Source organism: Toxoplasma gondii, chromosome IX (assembly GCF_000006565.2).
Source record: "Toxoplasma gondii ME49 chromosome IX, whole genome shotgun sequence".
NCBI lineage: Eukaryota > Apicomplexa > Conoidasida > Eucoccidiorida > Sarcocystidae > Toxoplasma > Toxoplasma gondii.
Genome location: NC_031477.1, coordinates 4418264 through 4440325, shown reverse-complemented (window position 1 = coordinate 4440325; position 22062 = coordinate 4418264). Strand labels below are relative to the sequence as shown.

The following is a 22062-nucleotide window of genomic DNA, read 5'->3' as shown; positions in this document are numbered from 1 at the left end:
GTCGTCTGCATGGGTGACTCACGTAGCTGCAAATAAAAGGAAAAGGAACGGCCGATGTTTTTGCTGACAGTCGCAGCAAGATTCCTTTGCAACACTTTTCCTGACGAACGAACCCCCTGCTTTTCTCCCCGCGGAGATTACAACCAGTGGGGCAATACAACAGCAAGCGGGGGTCGTACTTCTTTGTCTTGCATCCGCAGATATATATACCTCTGCATACATATATATATGTATGTACGCAGGCATGTTCACGTGTTCACATGCGGTGCCGTAAACAGTACATATTCTATCCGCTACCCAAAAGTGTGTCTGTTTGGGGGCTTCTTGTCTGAAAGATCTATTGCTCAGGCACCAGTCGAAGTGCAGTCCGCAGTGAATGTTCGCAACCTGCAGCACGGAAGTTTCTGCCAGAGTGCTCGACCTGATAGTGCGAACTTTCGGCAGCAGCACGCGGATTCCTCGGGTTTCCTCATTCATCTGTGTGTAGCGGCAGCAAGGCAAGCGATTTCTTATTTGTCGAAACCTGGCTCGTTCACCGCACCAGTTGCCATACAGAGCTCAAAAACGCATCTCAACGCTTTTTGCTACAGTCAGTTGGAACCCTTTTCGTAGACACCAATAGAACGCGACGCATATCTGGTTTTGGTCACGGAAGATGCTACACAGAGTCAGCTGCGGCACGGGATGAAGAGGCATTACGGAGACGGGCACAGATGCGTCGCACGTACACCACTGACTCGTTCTGCATCCTGCACGAGTCGACAGTTGCGGTGCCAGCTGATGTGATGTGTTCATCAAGTGCATTGTCCATTCTCGGACATTCTGCGCGAGGTGAACTGTTCCTGGTCAGTTGCATACTGCTGGTGTTGATGAGCAAAGCACCTCTCCTCGCGTTGAAACGTTTCTTGCACTTCCTGCTACAGCTGAGATACCCAAAAGCCGCCCTTGACATTCTTTTTTCCAAGCAGTTTACACAAAAAGAGCTGTCACCAGTTTGAAACACCACGGTGGAGCGATTACACAAGCGTCTGGCATCTTATAAGGTAGAGTTGCTACTGTCCAAGCAACGTTAAGCGTGATATCTATTCCTGCAGGGTGTAGGTGTTATCCTGGGATTCTTATGGATTTGAACTGTGACACGCGGTCCGATGGGGGTGATCGCCGTGTCTGACGACTAGGGGACTCGTCCTTCTGGCACCGGTTACCCCAGAGAAAAGCCGCTCTACAGTATCTCGTCCCTCTCTGTCCGTTCGTGGTTTTCTGAGGGAAACTCAGCGATAAAGAAATGCAGCCCAAACAATGATAGCATGTCTGTGCCCGGTTCCTCTCCGGAAGTCAGAGATCCGTGTGCGACATCATGCAGAAGGCTTTGCAGATGCTCAATTCAGTGGGAAAGGTTTGATGCAGCAGTAATATTGGAACGTTTCCATGGTGCTTTGTCAGCTACACGGTTTACCGTTTGATTTTCCCGCGTAACATCGGTCACCTACTACGCGGTGTATCTTGATCCTGCACCATGTAGCACTTACTGCGGCGCAAACTCGCGTGTGTGTTGCTCATCCTTCCTGACAAAACATATGAGACAGCTCTGGCTGGCACTATACAGACACCAGTGGGACGACGCTCTTATCCGCACCATTCGTTTGCCCACAAGTTTCTTGCTCATTGCTACGGGCGCTAACGTCACTGTTCGAGCCAGCAACTGTGAGTCACTGGCACCGAAAAGATGGTCAACGACGTACGACGAGTCCTTATCAACAATTTAGAGTTTTGGAATGGTTAATTCAATTCATGATACAGACATCCTAACTCACTGCCTTAACGGTTTATGATTGTAAGTGACAATCAACATGGTACTAAACCTCTCTCTATGCAGGCTACTAAGTCGCCGGTGCGGAATGAACCACAAGCATTGCCGAACGAAACGATGAGTCGTCGAAAAAAAAGATACACTCGGCCGTTGCAGCAGTCACACTCAAAACCGGTGGTACGAACCAGGGAGTTACTTGGCAAGTGCGTGGTGTGTCGAATCACTTTGCTGTCCACCTGCATGAATAGAACTACTGCACATCGTGTGCAGTCAAGGCAGTATCTGAGGCGAAGGACAAACAACCCCAGACCGAGCAAAACCCGCGTTCACAGAGGTACAAATGCGTTTTTGCCGTTCACAGTCATTCTCTGACCATCCGCGACATGTTTCGCGACTACACCAACGCGCCTCACGGGGGGTCAATGAACCAACAGTCCTGAGCTAATGATGTCATTCCACTAATAAATGTACCTCAGCACGTTGTTCCACGTCTCGGTACAATTGCCTCAGTTGTTTAAACTCGTGACTCCCAAGGGTTTGGAAAGCGTTCTGAGGAGGGTAGCCGTGGGCCCTGCACAACCCGCAAATTATTTGCTGGACAAGCACCGGCACCTCTGACTCGCAACTCGAGAAATCCAGGTTGACCCATCCACTTGGCTCTCTCTCAGGAGGCGAACCGTTGCACCACAAACTAAAGATGACAAGTCCTAAATCACAGCTGTTGTCTGCAGGGGTGAAACGTCTTCCGCGGGAAGTCCGCGTCGGTGGCTGTGTAACAAGGGTCCCATCCTCTGTTTCGTAAAAAATTTCCTTTTCGTTTACGAGTTCAGAAAAGCCACTCAAAAAAACCACCCCATCCCCCCTCAAAAGGAAATTTTCAAGTGAGAGCCTTCTTAGCAGGATCCCTTTTGAGGTGGTGATCGCGACCAACTTGATGAGTTGCAGTGTAATGTGCAGCTGGGCAGCCTGAGCGACAAGTGCAGTTCCCTGCTGTTGAGCTGCTAGTTTTATCGCCTCAGCGACTTGACCGAGCGTCGCGCTTGCGCTCGGGTACAGAAAAACAACACTGGGCATTTTTAAGCTTGGACCAAGTGAGATCACCTGCTGTCCCTTTCCAAAAAAGACTTCTTCGACTGGAAGATAACAGTGATAGGCATTGCTGACTTTCTTACCATCCGCAACACCAAATATGCTTAAAACCTTCTGTTCATTTAGCATAACTTTTTTGTATTGTTCCACCTTCTGTTCCCCTTCGAATCCGCCAGGCAACGGGAATATCCTCATATTGAAAGGCTGGTGGTCAACTGTCAGTGCAAAGAAATCTGTCCTCAGCATGGGGCCCCTTTCGAAGTGGGTGGTTCGTTTCGAGGACGGACTCGACATCTGAAGCGGCCTGCCGGGAGGCATAACTGGGTCGACAACTTCCAATAGTTTATGCATCTCGTCAGTTAACGCTGGTGTCTGCTGTTTGACGAAATACTCGACGGCTTTCGACGACCCCTCTCCTGGCTGAAAGAACGGCGGTGAAGGCGTCCAAGACGATCGATCCAACTGTGAGGGAGCTCCCTCTATGGTTTCCACATCCAATACTCTGTATTTCAAGAACCTGCGAAACGCCCTTACCACTGCATCCTCGGGCTCCACGTGTTCTTTCTGCCAGAACCGACGGCGCCGTGGAATACCAGAGGGGGGACCGAGTGGCTGTTCTTTTCCTCCGCTGGCGCCTTCATCGCCTGATGCCTCCTCATCCCCTTTGCCTCTGCCTCGGCCAAAGAGAGAGGCAATGCGTCCAGTCGCTTTCTTCTTTCGCCGAGTCGACTCTGTCAGTCGTTGGTAACCGCCCCTTCCCTCTGGCTCACTGTCAGAATCCGTGGCGAGCCCCAGTGCCTGGAAGGTCTTCGGTCGGAAAACGGTTGCGGTAGTCCCGTCAGGGTGGCCCCCCCCCTGAAAGATTAAAACAAGCACCAGGCATTCTATTGTAAAGATAAAAAAACACAGAGTTTGAGTCATTTTGCACAATCAAGGATGCCACGCACTCGATGCGGGGTAAGCTTTTGGTTTCGTGTCTGGCTAGGCGGAATCTTACAAGACATGACTCCTCGGACGCAGACGCGGAATTACCCCTAAAGCTCTGAAACAAAACTGTACACAAACAAAAGCAGATGGATCTGACAATGCTGTATTGCACAGAAAAAAGGGTAGTATCAAGACCCTGTAATCTGCAAATTGCTGAGTGCATCAGCGCACAAAAGCTATCTGCGGCTGGTTTGAAACCGCCTAGCGGTGCAGAGTACTTTTGCGACACCGAAATGCTGAACAGGGGCAGCAGTCAGCCGCGATATTTTCAAGAACGCCCTAACTACATCCTCTTCTTGCGGTGGTTGGCATCGGCCTGTAGACCTACGAAGTGTTCACAATGGAGGGTGCTAGTATTTGCAAAGTCAGGATCCAAGAACAGGTACTATCACAGATGGCGGTCGACGTTAGGCATCCGATATGATAAAGTCAGTACCGTTTGGGCTCAGCAGCAGCCGCTAGTTGACGTGTGGCACCATCAAGACAGCTCATCACACCGAGCAGTATTTTGAGACTTTTGACATGCGACGAATTCCCGTACCGGGGGATTTTGATAGCCTCGATAAACCAGGTACATAGACACCTCCACTGCTCAACAACCAAGCTGAATTAAATGATTCATTCTGTAGCACCATTCAAGAAAACGTATACAGGTAGCTACGTGGAGGGTCGCATTTGAGAGACCTGCACATAGCACTATGCACCAAGATACTTTGCAAGACAGACGAACGGGTACCTGTTTGAGAGTAATCAGGCAGCTTGCTTAGTTATCACATGGCTGACTGTCAGGAAAGGCAGTAGAATGAAGGCAGTTGTGTTTTTGGTGGAGTATCTTGCGAGGGACCAGTCGCCGTTGAGCAACCCCGAGTTGTGACCGTTGTGTCACAACTGCCTGTAATGCCTCTGCTGCAGTTTAACCGTCAGTCGCTTGAGCTCTCTCGTGTTCTCCCCCTGAGCTGACAACAGCGAACGCAGTTCTGAATCAGTTCGACACCCCACATCAAGTCTTTTTCTGTGTTATGTAACATCTTGAGGACACAGGGGGTAGAAGTTACGAAACGCAAAACAGGCGAGGCATCGATCGCCGTATCGTGCGCGTAACATGTTCCCGTGTGCGATTCCCCCGTGTTGGTTTTTGTTCTGAAACCTGCATCATCGCAGGACAGGATTTCGTTTACTGTCGTCCCCGCAGCTGGGGATGCGTGATGCATGTTGGTGATTGCCCCCGGGGACAGGACCTCCTGCAGAGCACGCCTTTGAAAGAGTTGCAACGCGATTATTTCTCTGCATTTCCGGGCGAAAACGGTGATAGTCATTGTGGGAGAAATCAAGAGGATTATTGGAAGAAATTGCTACCATGTACGTTGATCTTGCCGTTTACCTCCAAAGCAGCAAGTCGACGGTGTCATGCGCCAAGGTCTCTCCAACGGGACAAGTGACAGAAGCGCCGGGCAGCAGCACGAGAGTGAATTCTGTCTCGTTGAACTAGAAGGTAAACACCTCTCCGAACGCACCCGTCTGTGTGACCCTATCAGCTACCACATAAACCACATATCTCCAGAAGTTGTTCCTCGTCCTTGCCTCCCTTACAGCTGTACACTTTACAGCCACCTCGTGAAGGGCAAACCGCAGTGCGGTGCACGACGCTTTCAAAGTATCGTTTGCAGTGCCTGCAGCGAGTCATGTAATTGGCCCCCTTGTTGCTGAACGCACTGTTGCCGGGGTTTTCACTACGTTCGGAAGTACACCTTGTGTTCAAGACACATCTGCACTGCCCGGATCGGTGTTTAAGTCAACTGAACTACTCTTTGAAATAAGACACAACTGTCCGGCCCCATGTAGAGCGACGGATATTTGTATTTCCACACTGTGGAGCCAGACAGGTCTGCCCGGGAGCGTGTACGGTACAGATTGACTATGAGAAAGACCTCGGGTGTCACTGTTTCCGTCTTGTTCAAGCCATTTCCTAAGTTGCTGGACGCCGGCTTCCCCATGAAAGGAATACGAGGAGAGGGAGAGCACTGCAGCCCTCGATCGTTCCGTTTTTTTTTTGTTTGAATCGGTTGAATATGCGAGCAAAATGCCATGGCCTCCATGCTCTCTCTCAGGGAGAAATGCCAAACCCTTATCCAGCACTGCAAGTTTTCGGGGTTCTTCTGTACGCATTAGAGCTAATGCATCTTTTTATCGTCACCTAGTGATGGTGTCCACCTGTCGCTGTGCACAACATGATGCAACAGCCAGATTGCATACATTCATTTCTACACTAAGTACCTCAAGCAGCAGAGAACGGTCTGTGGTGCCCAGTAACACGCCTGCGACCAGACCGAAGTATTCCGTACAGATTAGCACTGGGAACTAGAGTGCCAAAATAGACCTTCAAGATCTAAACCGGTAGCCCAACTCCCAGAATACACTCCAAAAGAAGACAGCCGACAAAAATTTATATCAGAGGAATCTACACTTCGATCCCGTAGCCAAAATCAGGAGTGGACTGTAGATATGGTGGGGAATGCGACGGCATACACCGGAATTTTCGTCAAGGACCAGATGTCAGTGCAGCTGAATTTCCCTAAATGCCCAATCACAACTGTTTAGCGTATCGCTTGAAACCCGTAGTACCTCTAATGGACAACATCACTGAAAAACGTCTGGGTAGCGAGACTGGAGCGACTTGAGGCAACAGCATCGTGCACCCTCGTGGGACGTAAGAGAAAGTGAAGGACAGCTTATAACACATCTCAAACTGTTCCTCTGGTTAATTTCGCACTACTTCTGCGTTTTCAGCCGTCCCCGACCTTGTGGCTCGCACCCAGGAGTCCACCTGTGTGCCAGTCATCCACAAACGACGCTGTTTCAGCTCAGTAAGACAGTTCCCCACCCTTTCCCTCTGCGTCAAAACACGCAACTTGCTTTTTGTTGCAGCTTTCACGTGGCAAGTTTGGTCTTCCATGAGAGACCAAAGAATGCCATCTTTGTGCCGCGCAAACGGGTGCCATGTTGCTTGCACCGTGTGGCGAGCAGAGGTCACACCACGGCCCAACACGAGCATATTGCATGCGGAATCGGAGCGGCAACGAAATCACATTTTCCTGAATAAGGGACACTTCTTCGTTACTGGCGATGAGCGACGCGGCCAAAATTCGACTTTGTTTTGGCGTGAGACTGCATTCTACGCTGTCTATACATTCAAGCAACCAAAGCGTCTGCGTGGAAGTGCTCGACTACCGTGTGCGTATACGAGTGACAAAATTGGAATTCGCGTATACGCTTTTCTTTCCCCACGTTATTTTCCGCTTTCTGTGGCACTGAACAAAGTTGCTCGTGTACATGCTCCGAGTGTCTTTTCTTCCCGCAGACAGGGGGATCCTCCATTCGTCCTGCCTTTCTCGTGCGTGTCTCCGTCCGGCCTGGCGTTACAGTCACAAATAATGCTACGGCAACAGTTCCTCTTCTTTTACAGCCCTCTACCCAGCCGCGTTGTTGACCCTTTTAACTTGCGCCTTACGCTTTTCTGTAGAGGCCTCTGTTCGCAGTTGCGTACCGCACTGAAGCAGGGCTTTGGTACAGGGGTCCATGTTCTGCTGCGTGTTTCCGTGGTTTTAGGCAAGATACGCCAACGTTGTTACCGTGTCGTGTACCTGGGAGCTCGGAACCCTTGTCTTCCTTTCGTTCTCACCACCCCAGTGTCACTTATGCCGTGCATGCTCCCCCAGCTTGTTTCCTTGTTCCAGTTCCCACCTCTGATTGTCACTCGTTGCGTCCTGCTTTGTCTTGTGCCACTTACGTTGTTCTAAGTTTAGTCCAGTTTCCTTCAGCACCGTGTGGTGCTGTCTTCTGCCCCTGCGTAGTCCGAATTCTTCTCTCCGGTACTTTTGGACTTTTTTACATCCTCGCGCTCTGCGTTGCACTGTTTTTGCAACACGTTGCTCCTTCCTCGCGCCTTCGCCTTCTTTCTCTGTGCCGTTGTGTCTCTTTTATTCTCCGCCACCCATCACTCCTCGTTTCGCTTGTGTGTCGACTTCACCTTCCGTTTGCATGTTACTCCATCCTTCGCTGTTCTTTCGTTTCCGCCTTTCTTCTCTCCGTTGCCCCTTTGCTGCTTTTCATTTTCTCCGTTTCCTCTTTATCCTCCCGCGTATCTGCCATCTTGGTCTCCAGAAAGGAATGGCCCCCCGTGTGAAGACAACGCCTGCCTGCTGTTTCAGCTCGTTTGGAAGCCTGATTCTGAAGGGCGGCGACAAGGCAATCGTATGATCCATCTAAGCTGTGTTCTCCGTTTGCGGGAGTACCCCACAAAACAACCCTGACAAGGAGTGAAGGCTGGAGGAAAGCTCCTTCCCTTCGTTCTCGGCCTGTCCAGGTTTTTGGGCATTTCCCCACGCCGTCTCTCCACCGTCTCCGTCTTCGCCTCTTGCCACTTTTCTAGCTGGCGCCATGGACCCTACAGTTTCGCTCGCCGCGGGGGCAGAGCCTGTGGCTGGAGAAAAGCGAAAAGCCACTGCCTTGGAAGGAGAAAATGCGTCGTAAGTGCACGCGCAGATCCAACCCAGTGTGTGGATGTGCCTCTGGGGCACCGCATGTCGCGACCACGTCCAATGCCCCTTCACGCGTAACTTCGTATCTCGCCATGATTTATGTATGCGAGTAACATAGGGAGCAGTTGCCTGTGCTCCGGAATCCTCAACGCCACAGCTATCTCCTTCTGTCGTACTAGCACGGCATTTTCTACCACATCATGCAGCACTGTTGGTTCACATTTTGAATGCTTTTGTTCCCCGCTTTCAACGTCTCCTGTCCTCTTCATGACCGCCATGTGACGTGCACTTAGTATAGTGGTTTCCAGCGTTCTGAAAGGTCTTGTCCAGCCTCCCCGGCCGACGTGAATCCCACGTGCACTTGCTTCTCGACCTTTCTTTCTCCGTTTTTCAGGAAAGCTCTGAAGACGGCAGCGAGTTTCGCGTCTCCAGGGTTGCTGACGCCGTCGCCAGACGCGCGGAGTGCATCTCAGCAGACTCTTCTCTCGCCTTCTGTTTCTTCCTACACCCCGCCTCCGCTCTGTTCTCCGACTGCGGCGTTTGTCGCAGGCGCTGCAGCTGTCACCTCCGTTCTGAGTGCGCCGCTGCTGGAGAAGTCCCAGAATCTCCTGGGCGACGCCGCGGCTACCAGCTCGTTGGGCTCCAACGCCGGCGCGCCGCAGGGGACAGGCGAGCATGCGGTGGATGTGGCGCGTGCGGCCGCGGCGGCGGCAGCAGCTGTCAGCGCCCGACAGGCGGCAGCCAACAGCGCAGCCAAGGCACTGCAGATGGCCCTAAAGACAGCAGAATTGATTCAGGTGAGGAACGAGAATGCTGAAGCACTCAAAAGGGCGACCGTAATACCGTGGTAGTCGATGATCTTATGCGTTCAGATTGATATATCTCAATTCGAGTACACCGAGACGTGACAGGACTGAAGATGCTAAATATGACTCCAGTTATGAGATACAGACAACCAAGTTCTTTATAAGAGGAGCTTCAGGTGCCGAGACGGCGAGAAAGTTTCGGGTCCAAAAGTATTCTTTTTCTGAGACCCGCATCCCGTCTCGCCGACTGGTGGTTTTCTCTCGCTGCTGTTACGAACTTCCAAGAGAGAATGGTACAATGGAGTTACCACAGAATCCGTCCGGTTGTAGAGGATAAGATAGTAGCTAATCTACGATGTAAGATGCGCACACTCCATGGAGATAATGATAGGCTGGCCAGCAGAAGTACCATTCGTGCTGTTAATTTCCTACACATAATGGATTTGCCATTGGTCCGAGAGAAATGTTTTCTGTATGGTCTTTGGAGACAGCAAGGTCTGCCTTACGCCTGGAACGTAACCGTTTGCTTGACCTCACAGAAGGGCAGGCTGGGTGCGAAGGGAAAAAAGAGTGGAAGGAAGCGATAAACATGTTCGAGACGAGAGGGCGGTCGCGGGTTAAAAGAAAGAGAAACGACAGCCAGGGAAAGCTTTCAAAGACAGAGCTCATAAAGAGCATCGGGTTTGGAAAGGTGATAAGAAAACTTGAAAATAAATATTCTTGTTTGATGGCATTCATGTCTAATGGCACGGGTCACTAGATGATCCTTTTCCTTAAACAAAAGTTTTCTTCACATGGAATCGAGTACACAGCAGCTGTGGTACACGACCAGCCGGTATCTTGTAAATGCGTGTTCGACGCGACGGTTCTCCTGTAGGAGGACTTTGCGACACTGAAGGGTCGCATGCACTAGCGATCTTCAAAGAGTTTTTGTGATTAACCACATGCTATCTGTTTGTCTGGCGGCTTTTCAGGGACCACCGGGCACTCCGGGGGGCGCAGCTGCGGCTGGGGCGGACCTCAGCGCGCAGAGTCGGCACGCGAGGTAAAAATGAAGACTCTTTGATATTTATGCATCTCGCCTTGTGCCTGCGAGGAGAGCTTGCACAATATCCCTTTACATGCACTCAAAGCCAAGAAGGCAGCAAACTAAATACTAAAGTAACTTTAAATCTGTCTTGCTTTTCGACGCCCAACCGCGTCTGTGGAGAAGTGTCTCCCGTTGTCGCCTGACGCGTGGACGCCCCTCAGTGTCTGTACCGCAGTCAAAAAACCTGACCCGTCAGGCTCTGTGCGTCTTTTCTCTTTTCTGGCTGTTCTCAAGCCGCCGTGTGGAACCCAGTCAAATATGACAGATGCTTTGCATCCGTCGTCAGCATCTTCTGATAAAAGACAACTTCGGGAGTGGTATTTGTCTCCCTGCACGGTTGCCAAAAGTCGCTGACGTCAGTTGTTTTCCATTCAAGCGAAACTCTGAAACACTCATCTGGGAATGCAGATGGACAGGGGGGTCGGTCGTGGCTAGAAGGAAAGCAGATGGTATGCGCGTCCACAACGGCGTTGTCTCGTGTTCGCCTCCGATCAGCGTCAAGTGTAGGGCGGCCGTCAGGGTGCATATACGCCCCGTTCTCACTGGGAAGGCCAGAGAGTCGCTTCCTGTGATTGTCGTTCCGGTTTCGGCTTTTTCTGTCAGTGTCTCTGCATTGTCAACTGAAGCCTCCGGAGCCACTCAGCCAGAGAGCGTTCGTGCTCCGTGATATCTCTTTTTCTTGCTTTACGTGGAAATTACAAACCCGGCTACGGCGATTCTCTCGTGCTCGTGTTTGTGGCTGGAGTTTGTAGTATCTGGTGGTAGTGTCTTTTTTGTGTCTGTCTCTGCTTGTAGCTCTTCGTGTTTGTTAGCGGATTTACTTCGTACCCTTGTGGCTTTTCTTCTGAGTATCAGCGAGACTGGGCCACCTCTTTGGCGGGTATTCGGCGCGGGTCTGGAGAAGTTTGACTTTTTTCAAGGGACATTCCCCGTCTCCCTTTCTTTGCAGAAAAGTTTACGTCGGCAATCTTCCAGTCCCCGTGACGCAAGCAGAGGTGCAGCAGTACTTCAACGAACTCCTCACCACACTCTTGCCCAAGAAGGTTCCCGGAGACACGGTATGCTGCCTAGTAGAAGGGAACAAGTGCGTCAGATGGTTTTTATGACTTCAACACTTCGTGTAGAAGTTCCAGCTTTTCAAGGTTGTATCTTGGAAATTTGTTGGTCAGTCTTCGTGAATATCTGTAAACAGAGATGCAGAGATGTCGGTGCATGCGTCTTTGCGGAGAAAGCAGATATGGAGAAGACGGAGCGGGCCGATGTTGGCTGGTGTTCTGTCTCAGAAACATCTTTAAGTGGTTGATCGTGCCAGTAGTCATATGCTTGTCTTAAAGATTAAGCCATGCATGTGTAAGTATAGGCGTTTATACGGCTAGACTGCGAATGACTCATTAAAACAGTTATAGTTTATTCGGTGGTCTTTACTACATGGATAACCGTGGTAATTCTATGGCTAATACATGCGCACATGCCTCTTCCCTTGGAAGGGCAGTGTTTATTAGATACAGAACCAACCCACCTTCCGGTGGACTCACCTTGACTCGGGGAGAACGAAGGATCAGACGTCACAGCATCACTGAAGTATCCGTAGCGGTGCGACGCGTTAGATTAACGGACCAACACAGCAAGTGGGTGTGTGAAACAACAGATGAGTGTCACTCTAGTCGATCGGTTTCTTAAGTAGGGAAAATCAACAGGCGACGAAGCACGAATGAAACAAATTCTTGAGGAGTGTTGAACCTTAAAAGACGTCAGACCATCAGAGGTGCTGAGTATCACAAAAGTCAATTACCAGTTACGTGGCGGCGGTGCAGACGGCTTCGCATCGGGGCGTTGAGCAAGGAAGGAGAGAAAAAGCAAAAGTGCAACGAGCAGAGACCGGGGAATGTAGGCGATAGAAACGGCTTCTGTTTTCGTGTATCTGGTCGCCTCCAATGCCTCACTTTGTGCGTTGGCTCTGAGCGCGTGCAAACGAGTCTTCACTCGTCGCATGCGGTTTGCGCAGGTTTGTTCAGCCACTGGTGCACCGTCAGCTACCTTGTTTCGACAAGGCGGTTCGCCTTCCGCTCTCTCGCCATCCATTCCAGCTTGTGTTTCGAGTTATTCTTTCTCTCGTCCTCTCCTTCTCTCAGATCGTGCACGTCTACGTCAATCCGTCTCGTCGCTTTGCCTTCCTAGAGCATCGGTCCATCGAAGAGGCAAACTTCACGCTGGGCCTCGACGGCGTCTCTTGGGTACGCGAACCTTCTCTGAAGAAAACCAAAGCCACGGTTCAAGTTCGTATTCCCTTAGAATATATGTATGTGCATGCATGTATATTTTGTAGATTTTGTAGACATCTATTTCTCTCCATTGAGTATATATATATATATATATCACTGTTTCTTCAAATATATGTACACGCATACATATACTTTCCTCCGTATATATATATATATATGCAGATGTATTCTATTAGATGTTTATGATGGTTCAGGAAATGATTCAGAGTTCGAGTCGGGCTCCGCAGAGAATACATTTCCTTTTTTTGTTCGCGTCGGCCTTCTGTTCCTTGACAGAGAGTCGTGCAGAAGAATATAGATAGCGCAGGCTGGAAGTTGCCACTCCAATTTTTAAACTGCGAATGAAATCTCTGTCTTGCCTTTGCTGTCTCGGTCGTATCAACACGTGCATTCTTTGTCTTTTATCCACTATCCGTCCCCGTTACGTGGCTGTGCTCTTCAGTCCGTCGTCGCTAGGTGCTCTCGTTCTGTCGCTGCAGCGCCGCGTCTCTCACTGTCTTCTCTCCTTGCGTCGACTTGTGTTATTCTTTTGCTCTTTCGATATGCCAGGTATCCCGCGTGGTTTCTCGTCAATAGCAGAATCTCAGAGAGATGCAGTGTCTTCTCGTTCCGTGTCTATGTTTTGGACTTCTGTCTTTTCCCCAAGTACACCTCCAACATTGCTCCTCTACCTAAAAAGCTGGAATTTTTCTCTTCTCCAAAACTCCGCTTTCTCACTTCGCGTTTCCGTGCGAATGCCGGGGATTTTCGTTTTCTTGCTAAATCTGGTTTCCCCTGTTTGTGCAGCGAAACTGCGCTCTGAGTTTGCGTCGCCCACAAGACTACAACCCGACGCTTGCAGAGCAACAGTACAGAGAAGTAAGTGGCTTCGTTTTTGCGTGCTACGGGCGAGTTCAAGAAATGCTGATGAGAGGCGCAGGGATAAGCAAAGAAAAGGCATAACAACCCGCGGGGAAACGCAGGGCGACTGCCGGACAATGCAAGCTTCGTGCACAGAGGAGAGAGAACCTCTTCAATCCGTGAACTGGAACAGAATATCAGCTTTTTGTCTGCGTGGGCCCTATTTCCGAGCACGAGTAGTGAACGCTTTTGTTTGGATTTGAAGGATGCACGAAGTCACACGCCTCAGCGGACCGTTACAAAAATGTATTTCTTTTCGAGGAGAAAAGAAGTTAGTGCACCTGTTTTTGGTCTGCTCCTAAGCACGCAGTTAGTTATACCCAGGGAGAACTTGGCCAGCTACTGTTCTTGCTGAGGGGGAGGTGCTCGCTCTCGGTTTTGCTGCTGTTGGCTGAGGCGTCGAAGAGAAAAAGACAAACAGGGGAGATGAGAGATGGGGCACTCGGGAGAAGGAACCAGCGTGCGAGTCATGGCGGGGTGAAATCAAAGCCAGAAACAACAGAGAAGATAAAGAATACGCCAGGGACGGTCTTCGGACGTTGTGCAGATGGACACGCCAGGTCGAGAGCTGTTCCTCTCATGCTGTTTTTAGGCAGCTATTGTCATCCCTTGGTTGTACGGAGGAGAGTGAAGCATCGTCTGCATCCTTTCCACGTCGATGTGCACGTCAAAGGGAACGTTCGTGCTTCTGTTGCGTTGTATTTGTAGCCGTGTACTACCTTATAAAAGGACATTCTTTGAATGGTTCTATTCTTGAAGTGTAGGCCTCGCCATAGACGGGCCTGTCGCATGGAAGAGTTCAGGGTTTCGACTCTTCCAAATGCAAGCCCGGAAATGTGGATAGCGATGAGATATTCACACTGTTTTTGTTTGTTGAGCTGCATGCCCAGAAGTACAGATAAAAACTAAAGCCTCAACGCGCGTCTGTTCATGTAGATGTTCCCCCTCAAAGAAAATGTAAAAATTTGGAAGGACTGTCTTCGAATTCCAGGAACGTGCTCGCCTGGGCAGCATGACTGGTTTCGCCGTTCCGCCGCCGAGTCAAGCAGCGACGCCAGCGTCGCCTGCAGAGAGCTCTCTCATTGGTAAGAGGAGACACACAAGAAGGACAAAGAAGAGACTTTGGGGTGAACAGCAAGAGTGGGGAGAAAGGCAAGAGAAAAGAAGAGAAAAAGGACGAGTGAGACAGCACAGAGGGGAATAGGAAGGAACTGAACTGCCGCCTAGGGATGCTTCTGCGTCTGGTAGTGCGTTTCGTGTTCTCGCACAAGTAATAGCAGTGTCCTTGTCGAAAAACGGAGAAACAAGCAGTTGTCGATTCATCTGGGGGTCGTGGGTTTGCCGATTGTCTTTTCTTCTCTCAACGTTAATTTGGCTTCCTTGTTGCCCTTCTCCTCTATGCCACCTTCGCCTTTCCGCTCTCAGCCTCCTTCTGGTGAGCGCTGAAACGTGTGCCTCGTGGTCTTTCCAACTGGTTCTGCGTACCCGTCGAGTCGTGCGTCTACGCAGCTTTCCTCCTGTTTCTCTCCTGTGATTTCCTTGCTCCTGGCATTCTTTCTTCCTCTTCTGTACACCTTTCTCTTCTCTCTCTTGTGGCGCGTCCCTCGCTTCCACTATTCGTCTGGGGTTCTTCTGGTCCTCGGTTCTCGCTCTTGCTCGTGTCCTGTCGCTTTGAGTCTACAGTTTTGCCCCCCTCCGGTTCCTCTCACATGACCAGCGTCATCTGGCTTAGACACTGAGGCGCTCAAAGTATTTCAGATCCGGCGAAACACAGCAAATTGTCGAGCCTGACACGGGTTTCAGTTCCCGTGTTCGGAAACAGAAATTGTAGGTTGCACTTCCTTTGCAATTGCCTGTTTCGCGGATTCTCTCCGTGCGCGCAGCTGGCGCTCTGGGCATTGTCTCCACCACCGTCCCCGATAGTCCGCACAAAATTTTCATTGGCGGCCTGCCTCACAGCATCACGGAGCAAGGGTGCAAGGTAAGGCACGCGAGAGAGAAGAGAAGAAAGCAGCGAAAAGATCGAAAGCAGAGAGCTGAGAGAGAGATGCAGGCAGACGCCAGAGAAGGAAGAAAGCAAGAAAACGCGAATACCAGATTGCGAAGGCGAGACAGACTGAGAAAACACTTTTGTTTCTTCATTTCCGACATCTCCGTTGCTTTCAGTCGGTCCCTACAATTCAAGGGAGTTCCATCACTTCTGGCGTCGCCCTGCTTTTTCTGACCTTCGATATGTATCTTCGTCGGTTTCCTCACTTTCCCTCGTGTGTCTTTGTTTCTCTTCTCGTCTCACGCGTTCTTTTATTTTTCCTCGCTGTCTGCTCAGCAACTGTTGGAGGCCTTTGGTCAACTCCGCGCGCTGCACGTTGTCAAGGTCAGTCTCCTCACGACGTCTTGTTCTTTGTCTCTCTTTATCTTTTTCCTGTCCGGTCTTTATCTCATTCTCTCTTCTCTCTCTTCTCCCCTTTCTCTCTTCTCTCGGTTCTCCCCTCTCTCTCTTCTCACCTCGCTCGTCGCGACTTCACTCTCCCCTTCGTCTTTGCCTCCATTGGCTGTGTCCACGAGCCAGCAGAGAACTGGAAGGTCGCGCGTGTTGTCGGCGGAGTCTCTTGTCCTTGGTCTCTTTTTGTCAAGGCTTTCATCCTCTTTGCAGAGACACAGACAACCAGGTGCTTGCTGGGTGGTGACCCTGAACTGAGTTGATACTGAATCGGGCCTCGGTTATTTGAGATGCGCTACCGAGAGCTTTATCGCCACTGCTGTCTGAGAGTGTCTGCTACGCCTTTTTACGTCTTCTGCTTGTCGGAGTTTTGGCGGTAGCGGCAGTGCGTCACTTTTTCTCCTGCGATGTGTGTCCTCAGGACCAGCAGCGAGGAGACTGCAAAGGCTTTGCATTCTGTGAATACCTCGACCCAAATGTGACAGACGTCGCCGTCGCTGGACTGAACAACATGCGCATCGGTGCGTCTCCAGGGGTCCTCGAAAGTCGTGGGTAACAGCGCTTTCGAGGCCGTCTTGTGTCTAATACAGTCCTAGGCTTTGCTGATGCGATTTGCCAGGCTACATCAGTGCGGGGCAACGGTCTCGGGGTGGAGTAGGAAAAAGAAAATGGTGTCAACTCGCTTCTACCCGGCGCGAATGTCCTCAATGTCGTCTCATGGAACTGGGTTGTCTGTCGACATGTCTTCAAGTGTGAATAGATCTACATACGCACGAGGGTTTCCAGAGCTGCGTGCACGTTGATAGATGGAGAGGTAGAAGAGAGCGAGAGATACAAAGTACAACCAAAGAGATGAAGCATGTACATTCGTGGGTGCTGTGATTCGCATGCAGACACCACGAGAGAGCTCGAGAGATGGAAACATATGTGGCTGTACTTCGACACTTCCATTCGTCTTAACGGCATTTCGGTTGTGCAGATTTCACAGTTTAGCTCTTTTCCGTCTCCTACCACAGTCAGGGAACTTCCGGTGGACGTCTGCAATGATGCAAAGTGCCGTTCTGTCTCGCTTCTTCTCGCCGTTTCGCTTTTTCAGCCGATCGGGTCTTGCAAGTTCGACGAGCCATGCCCCATGGGCAAATGAAGGCCGGGGCTGACGGCAGCGCCGCTGGTTCCCCGGCTCCTGCTGCTCCTTCGATTGTTGGGTAAGGGCGACAGAGAATAGCTTCTCGTGGAGGTGTCAATTTTCTTTTTCTCCAGTCACTCCCGGAACTAGGGCGGCTATCCTGTGCTGCGTGTCATCGCTGCTGTTCTTGGCGTCACCTGAGAATCGGCTGTTGGTGCATGAATTGTCTCGTTTTCCGCATGTTGTCTCGTTTCTCTGTTTCCTGCTACTGCTGCGTTTCTTTCTTCTGTTGAGGACTGGAATTTCAATCTCTCGCCACTCCTGTCCCGGCGTTCTTTTTGTATAGCGAAGTTGGTGAACGCCTTCCTGCAAAGTCTGCGACGATGTGAGTGCGCTTCGCCTCGACAGAAACGACAAGCGTCACTCTCTGCTCTTTTGTCTTTCTCCAGTCGAGTGACTTCAGCTCTGTGAGCGCGGACGTTTGTCGAGATCTCTGTGTGTTTGTGTAACTCTTGTGTCTTTGCCACACTTTCGCAAGCGCCTTCGTGTCGACTCTCGCGCCTCGTCTCTCCTTCCGGTGGCAGTTCTCCTCCATGCCTGTTCTGCGGACTTCTTTCCGAAGCGACGCAGAGACTCGAAACGGAGTGGCATGTAGTTAGAATCCCAGGTGCTCCAAGCGGGCGCGAGAATCCACCGTGTGAAACCTGTCTGAATCTTCATAGAAAACGAAGGCGAAGAAGTCTAAGAAGATAAGCGGGTCTGACATGTACATTTCGTGTTTGCGGAAGTCGGCGGCAGCACTGTGCGAGTCTTTGTGCTGGTGTCTGTCTGCATGGCCGATAGAGTTTTTTTATCTCAATAAGGTCGTGGGTGGAAACGTTCACACTCCTCGTGTGACATGGCTCAGCTAAACATTTCGCGGGTTTCGTGGTAGTGTCTTCCAAGGCTCTCTGTCGCAACAGCACGTTCCGTTTCGTGTGTTGTTCGGTTGGTTTTGCAGAACTCTGAGCAAAGTTATTGCCATCCACAATATGTTGCCGCCTCTGCCTTTGGTGAGCTGTCTCTCCCACGGCAACGAACAACACGGTTCACGCAGGCTTTTCACAGCCTGTGTCTACACGGTTGCCTTCTCTGCGTCTTCTGGGGCTTCACCAAGGGGCTCTCTGGTAGAGTGCGCGCGTACCAACTTTCTACCTTTCTGCCCTTTCCCGTTGTTTGTTGTTTGGTTTGTGGTGCTGCCCATTTTCTTTCCTTGTTTTCTCTGCCACCTTTCACCGAAAAGATGGAGACTTCTCCGCCTCGAGTCGCGTTCGTCTATTACGGACCTTCTCTTCTTTGCTCGTGCGGTCCTCCGTGTCACGCCCCTCGCTTTGCGCGCTCCTTCTCTTCGGTAGTCTCCGCTCTTCTCTTGTTCCTTTGTTTGCTGTTTCAATGCCGGAAGCCTTGTCCCTACACACCTGCATCCGTTTTGCCTCGTATCTTTTGTTTTTCGTGGTGCATGAAGTTCGGATTGTGTTCCGTGTTCTGTCTGGTGCCTCGCCGTGTGCCCCGGGCTGCGCTGTGCCTCGTTTTTCCACCGAGAAGATCGAGAAAAGTCGGATGAAGGGCCAACATCGTACACCTGAGAATTTGTCAGAGGAGAGACGCCGTTTCTGAGTCTCTCACGGCAGAACTCTGCTAGAAATACTACTAACTGCATGCCTCTTTTCTTTTGAAGAAGATGTTGTTTTTCTTAATTCTTACACATTTTCAAGAACAAACTATCAGTCTTTAAGGTTCTTCCTCTCGTTTCATCTGCCTCCCTGACTTTTCCGATGTCCATTCTCAGGTGCCCGTTCTGCTGCGCGAGGCAGCTGCGTCGGAGGCTCGAATGCGTGCCAGCCCGTACGGAGAAATTCTTTTCATCGACGTTTTAGAGCATCTCGCGACTTCCGCTGCAGCGAAGGGAGAGGGCGTTCCCGTCCTTGTCGAGTTCCGAGACGTCGACTCTGCTATTCAGGCGATGAGTGGCATTCAAGGTGCGAAATGCGCATGCATGCAACCGGGCTGTGTAGATATCAGGAGACACGCGTGTGTTTCAGGAGATTTCGTTGTGTCCCTGCACCTGCGTGGCGGTCTGTAACAGTGCGATTCGTGTTTGTCTATCCGTCGTGCTTCTTGACGTCTGCATGCTTCGTTGCTCATTTTTTGTCGGCCGTAGTGCAGATCTATCTAGCAGCGAACCATTGTTTACTCATACTTGTGGTGACGCATACATATCTGTACGCACGCGCAATACATGCATGCATATATTGCTGTCTGTATGTAAGATGGCAAATATGTATTTATATGGCGACGGTGATGAATGTGTAGCGAGCTGGATGTATGACTTCCCAGCGGAGCTTGGGGAGTGAGAGTTGCACAGGCATCCAACCGTAGGCGGGTGACCTTTTCATGCTTCTGTCTCGCGTCTGCACGGACTGATGTTTTTTTTTCGTGTCGCAGGAAGCACGTACGACGGCAGGTCCCTCAGTGTGGTTTTTGCGGAGCCATCAGCTGCGATGAAGAAAGGTGAGAAACTTGAAGTCACAGAATGAAGCCGGCTAGTCCACTTTATACTCAAAAGGGGTAGGCGACCCTTCTCTCTGAAGCAGCCACTGATTTGAGTACGCCAGTATGAACGCATACAGTTCTCGAAAGTAGCGCTAAGGTGCTGAATGTAGCGGTACAAGCTGTAAACGAAGGAGTACGAAGCTTGAAGTGAGGCCTCAAGCAGGTTCATCCACACATGGATTACGTATTTCCATCTGCGCACCTAAGATGAAACTCGATCTCAGTAAACTGAGTGGAATGTGACCGGATTGTGTCGACGCGTCGCCGCGTCGTCAGCGTGTCTACCGCGGTGCGCCTGCTTCCTTTGCTGCACATTTCTGCGCGTGCACAGTCCTTCTGGTGCATTCTTGTGCACCTGCATTTTCTTCAGTGGTTAGATTTCTATGTCCGCCGGAACGGGTTCGGGTACGAAAGAGTTTTTCTCCCTATCTCCTGGAAAGAAACAGCCTAGGCAAGTGCGCGGTTAGGACGGTGCGATGGTGATTTGGGTTTCCTCTGCGCCAGTCCCAGATGGAGGTGAAGCCTCTCCGGTGCTGCGGTGTGGATGGCGTGGGAGTGTAAGCGTGCTTAGTTTTGCTTCCTCTCATTGTGTTTCTACTCATTTTCCTTTGTCTCATTTGTGTTTCGTTCGTGTTTCCCCAGCGGCAGTCCTTCGCATCATCCAAGAAGCAGGGGGGAGCACGGCAGTTCCTGTGAAGACGCGTCCCTCCGCTTCGGGTGTCACTACACCCAAAGACTCCTCCGAAGCTCAGGAGGTGAAGCGGGAGCAAGTCTCATCTGGTGCAGGCCGTGCCGAGGAAAGCGGCAAAAACACCACGCCAGTACCTGCTTCTGAACATGTCTCGCGGAGTCCAGCGGAAGCCGCCGCTGCAGGCTCAGCGGCAGTGGCTGCCTTTTTGTTCGGTTCGGGTTCGCCAGCGGCGGGGTTGGCTGTAGCAAGCAGCCAGCAAAACGGCCAAGCAAACGGCCAGAGTGAGTCTGAATCGAAGCCACAGTCGGGCCGGTCTCCGCAAATCGAAGGCAGTCACGGGCAGACAACGAGCGAAACAGAAGACGTGCAAGAAAAAACGGCAACTGCCGGCACAGAAGTCCAACAGGACACTGACACAAACAGCGGGTCGGGTACTGGTGGTGGTGCGGCCGCGGGAGATACAAAGGGGGAGGAAAAACATGGATAGGTGCGCGTAATCCTTCAGGTGAGGATTGTCGTGTAGGACTGGGGGAACACAAAGAGAAATCGCGTAAAACCGAAAGGAAACGCGTGGCACTTTGTCCGCAGGTGCGTCGGCAACGCACCTGCCAACAAACGCACGCATGCAGATAGTTTACACAGAGAGGAACAAACGCTTCTCTATGTATACACTGTGTGGGAGAGACACGTGAAAATGTGTAACAAGGTTTTCTTGCATCTGTACGACTGTATTGGTGAGCGGGGTTTCAGAGCAGCACAGTGAAGAAATATTTCTGGAAAAAGGCATTCGCCTGACACGACGGGGGCAGACAGGCGGTTCTGCCTTTTTGCCGAGTAGGGGGCAACACCGTCAGTCGCCGTATTGCAGTGGACCCTTCGAATTCTGAGGGATTCGGAGATTGTGCAGAAGGCATTTCTTTATGCTATATGAAGGTAAAGCAAACCGAGGAGTCGAAGTCCGGGAGCGCTTAGCAGGGCCACGCCAGGGCGTTGACAGTTCTTTCTTGCGCATGTTCTACTGTTATTTTCCGGCTTTCTTCGTTTCAGTACATCGTCGTGGGTTGGAAGCAAAGTCCTTCAGTGCAGTCTTGTTTGAGACGTTCGACACGTCGGGGGCCAGGGCTTGAATTGGTTTCTTTCGTGTCAGAAATACTGGCTATGCTATTCGCCTGCATGCAGCAATCCACATAAACAATGGAGCGTGGAAAGGAAGCCCACTGTGATTCGCCGCCTCCTCACTTCTTACACAGAGCTCTCGAGGCACACACAGTGTGTCATCCTCTGCAGACACGGTGTTCGCTGCCGTCGTTCGTTTCCTCATGGGTGCTCGACACGTCCGGTTGGGACTTCGCAGTCGAATGAGTTCTCTGCGTCAACAGTGAACCGCAACCTCGTCCGCGCTGGAGGCTGTTGCTTAGTGCGTATCACAGACGAAGGATGTATATTTATATTTATACTCCTTTTCACACGTTTCGACCCCTCCCGCTTCTTGTATCTAGCATGCGTAGTGGATTCTCATTGCATCCTTCCTGTCTCTAGACCGGACTCCGTCGGTTGTTCCAGCTCTGTGGAACAGCGAGTGTAAATCAATAGGCGAATAAGCGGTGGTCTGCTTCAGTGCCGCTCTCCTGAATTTAGTTTGACCCCCCCTTTCATCCCGACTCTGCAGTGACTCTTTAGTCTGGAGCGGGATCTGGACCATCAAACGCTA

General features: G+C 51.0%; 3 protein-coding genes across 3 annotated transcripts; 2 read left to right on the top strand and 1 right to left on the bottom strand.

Moving 5' to 3' along the window:
• Nucleotides 1–152: 152 nt before the first annotated feature.
• Nucleotides 153–612, top strand: TGME49_291970 (hypothetical protein; the record flags this gene model as incomplete). The annotated part of the gene is made up of 1 exon (XM_002368498.1): nucleotides 153–612. The coding sequence occupies exon 1, from the start codon at nucleotides 229–231 to the stop codon at nucleotides 610–612; it is 384 nt and encodes a 127-aa protein (XP_002368539.1). The 5' UTR covers nucleotides 153–228.
• A 1115-nt stretch (nucleotides 613–1727) lies between these two features.
• Nucleotides 1728–6307, bottom strand: ROP40 (rhoptry kinase family protein ROP40 (incomplete catalytic triad)). Its single transcript, XM_018782152.1, has 3 exons — nucleotides 5268–6307; nucleotides 3897–3952; nucleotides 1728–3754 (listed from the first exon to the last, which is right to left on the bottom strand). Exons 1-3 carry the CDS (start codon nucleotides 5293–5295, stop codon nucleotides 2261–2263), a joined length of 1578 nt encoding a protein of 525 aa, XP_018636476.1. The 5' UTR covers nucleotides 5296–6307; the 3' UTR covers nucleotides 1728–2260.
• A 665-nt stretch (nucleotides 6308–6972) lies between these two features.
• TGME49_291950 (RNA recognition motif-containing protein) lies at nucleotides 6973–21947 on the top strand. The gene is made up of 16 exons (XM_018782151.1): nucleotides 6973–8412; nucleotides 8819–9221; nucleotides 10205–10275; nucleotides 11270–11378; nucleotides 12453–12554; nucleotides 13389–13460; nucleotides 14494–14587; nucleotides 15386–15483; nucleotides 15829–15876; nucleotides 16364–16463; nucleotides 17039–17147; nucleotides 17415–17453; nucleotides 18069–18120; nucleotides 18897–19086; nucleotides 19553–19618; nucleotides 20303–21947. The coding sequence occupies exons 1-16, from the start codon at nucleotides 8324–8326 to the stop codon at nucleotides 20836–20838; spliced, it is 2178 nt and encodes a 725-aa protein (XP_018636475.1). The 5' UTR covers nucleotides 6973–8323; the 3' UTR covers nucleotides 20839–21947.
• Nucleotides 21948–22062: the final 115 nt, after the last annotated feature.

What these genes read in the sequence shown, in the direction of transcription:
- ROP40 (XM_018782152.1), bottom strand. Translation starts at nt 5,295, where the DNA reads ATGACACCGTCGACTTGCTGCTTTGGAG. An exon ending in GTCGACTTGCTGCTTTGGAG is followed by an intron (nt 3,953 to 5,267) that starts GTAAACGGCAAG and finishes GTTTGTGTACAG; the next exon opens with TTTTGTTTCAGAGCTTTAGG. An exon ending in CGTCCGAGGAGTCATGTCTT is followed by an intron (nt 3,755 to 3,896) that starts GTAAGATTCCGC and finishes TTAATCTTTCAG; the next exon opens with GGGGGGGGCCACCCTGACGG.
- TGME49_291950 (XM_018782151.1), top strand. Translation starts at nt 8,324, where the DNA reads ATGGACCCTACAGTTTCGCTCGCCGCGGGGGCAGAGCCTGTGGCTGGA. An exon ending in AGACAGCAGAATTGATTCAG is followed by an intron (nt 9,222 to 10,204) that starts GTGAGGAACGAG and finishes GCGGCTTTTCAG; the next exon opens with GGACCACCGGGCACTCCGGG. An exon ending in GCGCGCTGCACGTTGTCAAG is followed by an intron (nt 15,877 to 16,363) that starts GTCAGTCTCCTC and finishes GTGTGTCCTCAG; the next exon opens with GACCAGCAGCGAGGAGACTG.